The sequence below is a fragment of the Heliangelus exortis genome, chromosome 16 (genome assembly GCF_036169615.1).
Source record: "Heliangelus exortis chromosome 16, bHelExo1.hap1, whole genome shotgun sequence".
In the NCBI taxonomy this organism is placed as follows: Eukaryota; Metazoa; Chordata; class Aves; order Apodiformes; family Trochilidae; genus Heliangelus; species Heliangelus exortis.
The window spans coordinates 12,066,003-12,076,437 of NC_092437.1; the positions used below are offsets into that span (position 1 = coordinate 12,066,003).

General features: G+C 55.7%; 2 protein-coding genes across 2 annotated transcripts in view; both read left to right on the forward strand.

The window, feature by feature from the left end:
• The window catches only part of MATN4 (matrilin 4), a 22,340-nt gene extending 17,081 nt beyond the window's left edge, over positions 1-5,259 (forward strand). The window contains exons 5-12 of the mRNA XM_071759639.1: positions 186-308; positions 750-872; positions 1,679-1,801; positions 1,912-2,034; positions 2,433-2,846; positions 3,162-3,314; positions 4,113-4,217; positions 4,383-5,259. Of these exons, the coding sequence (XP_071615740.1) occupies positions 186-308; positions 750-872; positions 1,679-1,801; positions 1,912-2,034; positions 2,433-2,846; positions 3,162-3,314; positions 4,113-4,217; positions 4,383-4,441 (1,223 nt within the window). The 3' untranslated portion in view covers positions 4,442-5,259. The remainder of the gene's footprint in view (positions 1-185; positions 309-749; positions 873-1,678; positions 1,802-1,911; positions 2,035-2,432; positions 2,847-3,161; positions 3,315-4,112; positions 4,218-4,382) is intronic.
• Positions 5,260-8,393: 3,134 nt separating this feature from the next.
• Positions 8,394-9,202, forward strand: PI3 (peptidase inhibitor 3). The gene is made up of 3 exons (XM_071759957.1): positions 8,394-8,540; positions 8,698-8,859; positions 8,969-9,202. The coding sequence occupies exons 1-3, from the start codon at positions 8,477-8,479 to the stop codon at positions 8,971-8,973; spliced, it is 231 nt and encodes a 76-aa protein (XP_071616058.1). The 5' UTR covers positions 8,394-8,476; the 3' UTR covers positions 8,974-9,202.
• Positions 9,203-10,435: the final 1,233 nt, after the last annotated feature.

Below are 10,435 nucleotides of genomic sequence, written 5' to 3' on the forward strand. Positions count from 1 at the left end.
TTCAGAATTCTGCCCCATGCTGTGTCTGCACTGGGGATCAGTGGGTGAGTGCTGGGGCTGGAAGGGCCAGGGCTGTTCAGGTCATCCTGGGGCTTCAGCCATGGGGACAGGGCACATTCCAGAGCTAGGGTCCCCGTGCATCCAGCGTGCCTGTGGGAAGCACTGATGCCCTTTCTGTCTCACAGGGGTGGACATGTGCCTGGAGCAGGAGCACGGCTGCCAGCACAGCTGCGTCACCACCCCTGGCTCCTTCTACTGTGAATGCAACCCAGGCTACAGGCTCAACGTGGACGGAAAGACCTGTTCCTGTAAAAACCCTTTTTTGTAATCCTAACACTCATAGGGGACTTGTAGTTACAGGTCTCATGGAGCAGCAGCACAGCAGAGGACCCAGTGACACCAGCATGCTCTGCTCACTGGGTCTGCAGGCTCCTGGGTCTGTAGTGGCCGCAGGCATCCAGCAGTGCTAAATCCTGGTCACCTCTCTGGGGTGGGACACTCGGAGCTCATGTGGGTGACTGTCAGTCACTCAGTGGATCTCCAGGCAGTGGGTAGCAGGGGATGCAGGTCCCAGCCCCAGTGCACTGTGGTTTGGCTCTGGATGTTTCTCTGTACTGGTCGGCCACCACCCCAGGACTTTTCCTTCTTGGTGCTGGGAGCTGCTTTGAAGCCCTGGAGCAGCCCCTGCTCGGCAGCCCAGGGGAGGCTGGGCCAGGAGGGTGATTGATGGGTGTCCTGTCCCCCCACAGCCATCGATGCCTGCGCAGAGGGGCGGCACAGCTGCCAGCACCACTGTGTCAGCACCCATGGGTCCTACCTGTGCCGCTGCCGTGCTGGCTACCACCTCAACCAGGACAAGAGGACCTGCACCTGTAAGTGTCCCTCTCCTTCCCTGACCCTTCTTCCTTTGCCTCTCATAGAGTCATAGAATTTTCAGTGTTGAAAGGGACCTTTAAGATCATCCAGTTCCAACCCCCCTGCCATGGGCAGGGACACCTCCCACCGGATCAGGTTGCTCAGAGCCCTGTCCAGCCTGGCCTTAAAAACCTCCAGGGATGGGGCTTCTACCACCTCTTTCTACCTGTTCCAGTACTTCACCACCCTCATGGTGAAGAACTTCTTCCTAACATCCAATCTAAATCTACCCTCCTCTATTTGAGTCCATTCCCCCTAGTCCTGTCACTACCTGACATCCTAAAATGTCCCTCCCCAGCTTTCTTGTGACCCTGTTCAGATACTGGAAGGCTGCAATAAGGTCCCCTCAGAGCCTTCTCCTCTCCAGACTGAATAACCCCAACTCTCCCAGTCTGTCTTCACAGGAGAGGTGCTCCAGCCCTCTGATCATCCTTGTGGTCCTTCTCTGTACACACTCCAGCACATCCATGTCTTTCTTGCACTAGGGGCTCCAGAACTGGATGCAGTACTCCAGATGGGGTCTCGTGAGAGCAGAATAGAAGGGGAGAATCACTTCCCTCAACCTGCTGGCCACGCTTCCCCTGATGCAGCCAAGGCTCCCGTTGGCTTTATTGGCTGGAGGTGTACACTGACAGCTCGTGTTGAACTTCTCATTCACCAGCACTCCCAAGTCCTTTTCCTCAGAGTGAAAAGGACAGTTTCTCACTCTCCCTCTCCACCTCTTCTCTTTCCCTTCCTGCCCACCCCTCTCCTCTCTCACCAGTGACCGATTACTGCAGCTTTGGCAACCACAGCTGCCAGCACGAGTGTGTGAGCATCCCCCACGGCCACTACTGCCGCTGCCACCCTGGCTTCAGGCTGCAGCCCGATGGCAGGTCCTGCAGGGGTACGTACACATCCCTTTCTGTCCTTCCCAGTCCCCAGGGGAGTGAACAGCTCTTCCTGGACACCCCTGCCTGGATAGGGATAACTCTGAGCCCTTGGCTTGCCTTCCAGCCACCGACCTCTGCAATGGGGTGGATCATGGCTGCGAGTTCAAGTGTGTGAGCAGAGAGGGTTCCTACCACTGCGTGTGCCCCGAGGGCCAGCACCTCCAGGCTGATGGCAAGACCTGCAGCAGTGAGTACCATGACATGGCTGCCCCGTCAACAGGGCTCTGTTCTGAAACTAAGCTGGGGGTCTCACTGGGATTTTGAGCTGGATTGGGTGAGGATGGAGAGCTGGTTGGCCTTAGGGGAGCCCCCCGGCTGCCTGGGGGTAGATGTGGGCTCACATCCTCACAGTCATGGCCCAGAAGATGCAACAGGAGCTTTGAGGAGAGGTTGAGGAAAAGAGAGACATTGAGGTGGCAGTGGAGGTTTTGAGCTGAGACCCCCAGGCAAGCTTTGCCCCGCCCCCCAGCATCACCCTGGCTGCAGGTCCAGAGGATCCACGTGGTGCCCCAGCCCTTGTCATCTTCACCTTGGCCATGCCCATGGCCTGGCTGCTCCTTTCTCACCTTCCCCCTGTGCTTACAGGCTGTGGGGCTGGGCACGTTGACCTGGTGATGGTGATCGATGGCTCCAAGAGTGTCCGGCCCCAAAACTTTGAGCTGGTGAAGCAGTTTGTGAACCGCATCGTGGACCTGCTGGAGGTGTCCCCCCACGGCACACGGGTGGGGCTGGTGCAGTACTCCAGCCGCGTCCGCACCGAGTTCCCCCTCAACAAATACCACAGTGCAGATGAGATCAAGAAAGCAGTGATGGAGGTGGAGTACATGGAGAAAGGCACCATGACAGGCCTTGCCCTCAAGCACATGGTGGAGCACAGTTTCTCTGAGCTGGAAGGTGCCAGGCCTCTCTCCCACAACGTGCCCAGGATCGGGCTCGTCTTCACAGATGGACGCTCCCAGGATGACATCTCTGAATGGGCCAGGAGAGCAAAGGAGTCAGGTGTGAGGGGCTGGGGAAAACCCAAATTGCAAATCTTGCGAGGGTTCCTTGGGGTGGCTTTCTCTGGGGGAGGCTGCAGCATCATCTGGGTTCACAGTACCTCTGCTGTGGTCACGGGTGCTCTGAGCAGTGTCCCTTTGCAGCATCCTGCACTGTGGCCATGGTGCCGTGCTCCTGCTCTCCCTCCCAAATCCCTGCTGTGTATTTGGGAAGCCTGGGGGAAATCCTGCCTCCTCAGATTTGCTTCCCATGGACTCAGGGCTGTTTGGGGCCAGGTGGCTGTCACAGTGCTCAGGGTCTGTCCTTGCCATGCAGGGATCATCATGTTCGCTGTGGGTGTGGGCAAAGCTGTGGAAGAGGAGCTGAGAGCCATCGCCTCTGAGCCGGTGGAGCAGCACTTCTCCTACTCAGCAGACTTCACCACCATGACCCACCTTGTGGAGAACTTCAAGCTGAATATCTGCCCAGGTGGGTGCCCCCAGCTCTGATTGTGCTCAGCCCTGAGCTGGAGGGAGACCTCACCCCACAGGGATGCTCTGTGTGTCTGTCACCCTGTGTCCCTGTGTCTCATGCCCCAGGACCAGGCTGGGCTGATGTGAGCCAAGGGTGACTCTGGATCTCGTTAGGCTGCTGGGGGTCTAGAGGTAGGAATTTTGGCAGAGGAGGAAGTGGAGCTGCAGGGGGGTTAATGTAAAAGGGATGGTGTGTGAGCAGCTACTGTGGTGCACAGGCAGAGTCTGGGGTCTCACCCTGCCCTGGGGGATGCTGCCCAAGCTCCAAGGGTATCCCATCTCATCCAGACTTGCACTTCTGCTGGTGCCATGTGAAGGAGGACTGCACTGGGTTCCTATGGGGTTCTTCCTGCCCTGGGGCTAGCTAGGGTTCCCCTCTGGTGCTCTTGGACCCCCAGAGACTCCCTTGGGGCTGCAGATGTGGGGTCAGCTCCCCTCCATCATGTGCCACTCGGGCTTAGAGGCAAATTAAAGCTCAGTACTGGTTTTCCCCAGCATACTGGGACCCTGTGCACAGCAGCTCTGTGGGGATGCCTGGTGGGATACATGGCAGAGAGCTCACTGGGCTTGCAGGGGTGCAACATTGCAAAAAGGAGCAAGACTGGAAAAAGAGGGGAAAATGGGAAAGCCCTGAAGCTTGGGTCCAGCCCTAGCAGGTGTCTGCAGGAACAAGGGACTCACGTTGTGTGGGAGCAGGGGAGAGCAGGGCACCCTGGGGCCGTGGCTCTGACTGCACCCAAACTTGTGGTCACAGAGGAAGGCAAAGGGAAGACAGAGATCCGCAGCCCATGTGAGTGTGGGGCGCTGGTGCAGTTCCAGACGAACACCGTGGCCATCCTGCAGAGCCTGACTGAGAAAAATATCCTTTGGGGTGATGCCTGGGCTGTCTGGGTACAGAGCTGCCCTGGGGCAGACCATACACAGGGACAGGGGATGAGGAAATGGGACTGGGGAAGATTCTGGGTTCCTGCAAGGGGAAGAAGCACCTGTCCTTCCAGCTCATGCTTTTCCTTAACATGTTCACTTGCTCAGATGACAGCCCGACTTGAAGACTTGGAACAGCAGATTGCCAACCAGAAGTGATCCTTGCAAAAGGCTGCAGCACTCAGATGGGGCACAGGGATGGACAGTAGCTACATGGCATTCTTATTGCTAGGTTATTCTAAAGCATCAGTGTTTGTTCTTGTATCACAAAATCCCCAGGGGGACATGGAGTGTATTTTAAAACCCCAGAATCCTACAAAAACCCAAACCAAACCACAAAAAAGAACTTGAGCAAATCCCCCTGCTGTGAAGCTAAGGGGTTCAGCCATCACTGTTGCCTCATTTCTCTGAGCTGGCAGGTCTGGGATGAGGTGGGACATCTGTGTGGCCAAGGAGAGGTGACACCTGGCTTTTTACTGAAGTGGCTGGGATGAACCAGCCTCAGCACAACCCCCGCCCCCCCCCCAGCAAGCTGCTTTGCAAGAGGAAAAAACCTACAGTGCTCACAACCTGAGAGCTTCTGCTGGCTCAGCATCTGCTGCCCAGTGGTGGGGCAGGGAGAGCAGACACCATGGGCAGGGAACAGGCATTTGTGCTGCTCAGCTCTGCATGGTGCCCGAGGGTGCACCCGTGGGAAAGCAGGTGGCAGGAATCAGCAGAGCCCCTTGCCCACATTCTGATAGAATTGTATGGGAATTGGTCATTATCTTGTTATTTTTGTTTGATTTTTTTTTGTTTTGTTTTTCTTTTTTATATCACATAGAAAAATGGCAATAATTCTTTATATAAATATCTATGTGTGTGTGTGTATATATATATATTTCCTTTTGAGAGCAGGGTAGTGCTATTTTTAAACACTTCTTTTATAAATGGAAATTTCTATTCTGATAATAAACACTCTGATAATTTGTATGACACAGCCTTCTTGCTGGGCTGCAGGGCCACAGAGGATTCTCTGCATCAGAACAGGGGCCTCTGGCTTTTGCAAAGGCCCCGTGGCCTCAGGCTCCAAAAATCCTTCAGGAAAATCCTTGCTCTGTGGGCACCCCAGGACACTGCAGACTCGGCCTCAGCTGGAGGGAGCCAGCAGGGGCTGTGTGTCACTGTCACCAATGTTTACTTTGGAGCCTGTGCTTGTTAGAGCACAGGGAGCTCAGTGCCTGTTTTATGGGGGTGTAAAAATGCCAAGTCTGTGGTGCAGGGTGAACTAGACCCATGGGCAACATGGTCCTGGTGCTCAGACTCATCTGCTCCGGGCAGGAGAGCTGCCGAGCATCCTGGCTGGCTGCATGGGGAGGGATGCCAAGGAATCCCAGCTGGCAGCCCCACATCCCACCCATCAGCCCCACAGCCCCTCTATCACCTACCTCACAGCCCAGCAGACATCCTGGGGGGGTGGGAGGGTGCGGGTTGGAAGGTGCTGATGGTCATAAACCACATCCTAGCCCAGGTACTGTTGCTGCAGAGTGCAGGGACCAGCAAACCACAGCAGGGTGCTGCAACCTCAAAACTGGGGGCTGGAACTTCTCTGCAGCTCCCCCCAAAATATACAGCTTTGTGTGTAGCTCCCGAAAGAATGCAGAGTAGCTGCAGGGGAAAAAAAAAAATAAAAATGAGGGGGTGGTAGAAGGAAGCAATTAAGTGAGTTTGGGATTTAACAACAAGCTCTATCAGGGAGGATAACGGCATGGCCCGAGGGCATGGATAAGCCTCAGTTGGCCCAATGTCATTTTGGCAAATCCTAAGGGAGGCTGCAGGCAGTGGAGCTGGGCTGGCAGCCTTGGGGATGGCAGAGCAGCGGTGGGGAGGTGTGCGGGGCACAGGGAGGAGCAGCAGGAGCTGAGATGGGGTTTTCGGGATAGCACCCCCAGGACAGGCTGTGGGATGGTACCTGGGAGCAGGGCTGTGTCTGCTCGGTCCTGCAGAACCTCTTTTAATGGCTTTTCACTAGATGGCACCAGAGCCCAGCGCTAATGAGGGTGCCCTGGGCTGCCAGCACCCCTTCTGCTGGGGAGGAGAGGAGCATCCGCAGCCATGAGCTGGGGTGGATGGAGCAGGCTCGGCATCAGCCTGAAAGCATTGCACTGCCCGCTAAGGGTCAAGGGCTGCTTTATGGGGTACATACTGTCCCTCGGGTGCTTTGTGCACCCTGCCAAGGGTGGGGCATGGCCATGGGGGACAGGAGGCTGATGGCACCCCCAGCATGGCTGGGAAACTGCAGCATCAGCATCTTTAGTGCTCGCTGCCCTAGAGGAGGCTCGCAAAGTGCCTTTCATGGAGGAGAGCATGAGCAGTGTGGAACGGGGACAGTTCTGCTCCAAACCTGGAGCAATGGGAGCTGCAGACGTGGCAGAGCACAATGCAGGGACTGCAGGTGGTCCCTGTGCACAGCAATGCCCTGGGATGGGATGGGATGGGATGGGATGGGATGTTCTGCGGGAGGTTACAATAGAAGCAGATTTTAGACTTTTACCCTGTGGATAAAGCACTATCAAAAATCTTTCAGTTGGATTTCTTCCACCCTGGCTTCTCTGCAGCTGAATCCATGCCTTACTCCTTGGTGTTTTCTCCTCTCTTGAAGGTGCAGCCCCTCAGCCAGATCCTGGCACCAGCTGAAAGCACAGAACTGTCCTCGCCAGCCCTGGCAGCAACCAAACACCTTAGGATTGCTTAAAAATTAATCCATCACTGGTATTTCTCTTTAGAAGTGCTAAATTGTTGGTACGTGGCCCAGAAAGTCTGTTTGGGTTGGCTAAATACTCTCCCAGTTATTTAATAAATGACTTTACAAAGAGCTAAATGCAGCCACAGAATTCTTAGGGAAACTGGACAATAATTAACAGGTAGACAGTAAGTGAAGCCCAGTTAATGGGGTACATAGAGAGATGAGAAGGGAAGTCTGAGATGGCCACCATGCCCTGTGGAAAAAGCAGGGGTTCCAGGGGCTCAGGGGCTGTGTGGAGCATCTAGGGGTGATGCCTGAGCTTTTGCTGCTCCTTGCCCTGCCTAGTTACAAAATCAGGGACAGCCCGAGCCTACCCTGTTCAGGAACCCGGGGTGTTTGGCTGCAGAGTGCCCCCTGCTCCAGGGGAATTCCCAGCACTTGTTTCCAGCACAGCTCGGGTTTCTGCCAGCTCTAGTAATCCTGCAGAAAGGCTCAAGGAACCTGTTACACAAGACAAAGGAGACATTGACCCATTGGTGAGAGATGGAGTAATTTCCCATTGCCCAAGGTCACTTAAAGAAAACAGCTTTGTCCCAAGCTGGGGGGATGACTACAGGACACAACCTCCTTGTGGGAGAGAAGATGGAGGTGTGAAGGTTGGCAAGATCTTTGTTCCCTGAGCAAGGACTAACAGCCCAATATATCTACAACCATCCAGAGTTGGGGCTCCGTCACACAAGGGATGTTTGGCCAATGACAGGGTTGTATGGAGCCAACGCTCTCACTCTGCTGAGATCAGCCACTTTTTTCCAGCACCAACCTGCTTCCTACAGAGCTGCTGCCACACAGAGAAGATGACAAGGTCCATGGGATCCCACAGAGCTTGGGAAAGACTCACCCTCGGCTGAGCCCAAGCTGCTTTCCCCACACCAGCTTATGCCACCAGCAGGGCAGGAGCCAAGCCCAGCCCTGGGTTGGGACAGGTTTCCACTGGGAAAACCTCAGAAGATCCCTGGGAAGGCACAGGCAGCCCTGAGGTCATCGGGATCATGCTGTAAGGTTTGGTTTGCAGGCCCACATGGAAGTAAGGCACAGTGGAAAAGCCACATCATGGACCCCCAGAAGGGAACACAGCACAGCGGTTTCTCCTGGAGAAACCTGCCCAGCAGAGAGCACCTCCAGCCTGCTTGGGGGACAATGCCCCTGACCATCTCCCCTTGCCTTGTCCCTCAGCCCCAGCTGTGGCTGCTGGGGACAATTGTGCAATGGAATAACTGGGTTTTGAAAAATTGAGCAATCACACTTATATCTTGTGCAAAAGGTTTCCGGAAAATAATGCAATGGCAGAGGAAAAAGTTACCACCACTGGCACATGCCCAGCCCTCTTCCCCACCCCCAGCCTCCCCAAGAGTTTAAATGCCACCTTCCCAACTCTCCGAGCTGCTCACACCTCTGAGGAACACGGCAGCATGAAGACAGTGACCACCCTCCTCCTGGTGGGGATGCTCCTCCTCTGGACAGAGCTGCCGACAGGTAGGAGATGTCCTAGGGCAAGGTGCCCGGAGGGAGCTGCGTTTACAGGGATCCTCTGCGATGGGAAAGGAGAGGAGGGGGGACTTTGCTGGGGAGCATCTCCCCAGCGCCCTCCAGCTGCCAACAGCCTGGATCCAACAACTCTTTCCCCTTGCAGGCAGCTCCTGGTCCTGCCCACGCGTCCGCACCACCTGCGCCGTGTTCAACCCCCCCAACCACTGCATCACGGACCGGCACTGCCCGAGCTCCGAGAAGTGCTGCCAGACCTTCTGCGGGAGGAAATGTATCTCACGTCCATCTTCCATCCACATCACCCGAGGTAGCAAAGGAGGGATATGGGGACAGTGGCTCTGGGCAGGGAGCGGTGTCCAGCTCCCAGATCTGGGGGGTGGTTGTTAACCATGTGGCTTTCTCCCCCTTTCCCCAAGTGTGAGCTGCTGCTCCCCGGACAGACCAAGGGCCTTCTCAGCATCCCTGTGGCATCTCAGCACCAGCCAGCAGCCCACACCTCTGCTAAGGCTTGTCCTTCCTGAGGCCACCTCTCAGCAGGACAAGGATGGCCACCAGCCCATGCTCAGAGATCACCTCGTCTCCAGGACCACCCTGCCTGCTTACTCTCTCCCACTGCTGCTTTAACAAATAAAAAGAGCTTGTTCCAGGAATGCTGGTGATGTGCAGATCCTTTCCCCACCTCCTTCAGGCCCATCCTTAGCACATGCTCCTGCTGCTGTCTTCACCCTAGAATTTCTGCCTGGGAAGGAGGATGTGAACATCCTGTCAGCAGAGCCAGAGGAGGGCTGGGGGCTGGCATGGGAGCTAAGCCTGCCAGAAGGAGAGGGCAGTGAGAAGGGGCTGGAATGAAATAAAATGGGATACTTTGGGGGACTCCCTTGACAGGCTGTGAGGGGCTCTGAAAAGCAGGATGCCCCCCAGACACATCCCAAACAGGGTAGGGCTGGGGAAGGGGATGGACCCTGCCTGCCTAGGGGAATAGAAGAGGGTTATAGGGACCCCAAACCACAAGTCTGCTGAGCCCCTCACTGAGCCAGAGCTGGCAGGGAAAATTAAGCTGAAGAAAATTGCCTAGGACAGGCTGGAGCTAGGACACAAAAACCACAGCTCTAAAGGGTTCTTGTAACTTTTTTACAGCTGATTGCCAGTGCCAAAAATTCAGGAAATGCTGAGAAATATCAGCAGGAGGAAGAATGTGCAGCCTGAGGGGCCTGCCCAGTGCAACAGCAGAGCCAGGCACTGCCACCACCCACGACAGGGACAGAGCATCACCCACCCTGTGCTGGTGCCCAGCAAACAGTGCCTACCAACCTCTCCCAGCCCATGGCTGATGCCAGCCTGGCATGTTCCTATTCTCAGCCACCAGCCCAGCCTGGGAGAGAAGCCAAGTCTGCCTGCATACACTAGGGAGGAAAATGAGTGAGTGCTAGATGACAGGGGGAGGGGAGGAGCACTGGGGTGGCTGGGAGGAAGCATTTCACATCCAGCTCCTTCCACCTGAAGGCAGACCCTGCAAACAACTCAGCTCCAGCCCCCGGCACCTCCCTGTCCGGAGGAGCATCCTGCAGGCACTGCCTGGGGCAGGAGCTGCTGCTGTCTGAAGGCAGAGCTCCTGGTCCCCCTGCCAGGCAACCTGGAGAGCAGAGTGAGCTGGCCAGATATGTAAACCAGTCACAGATACAGCAGGATGAAACCTCTGGCTGTGGAACTGATATTTCAGGTGTGCTGAGGCAGACACTGGAAGCTCCGGGGCCAAGGATGAGGAGAGCATCGGCTGGAGTGAGTCCTTCCACCATCACATCACCCTCATGGAGGAACTAGAGAAAGGGAGGCAAAGACTCGGGAAGTGATGGAGAAGGAAAGCATCCTATGATGAAAAACCA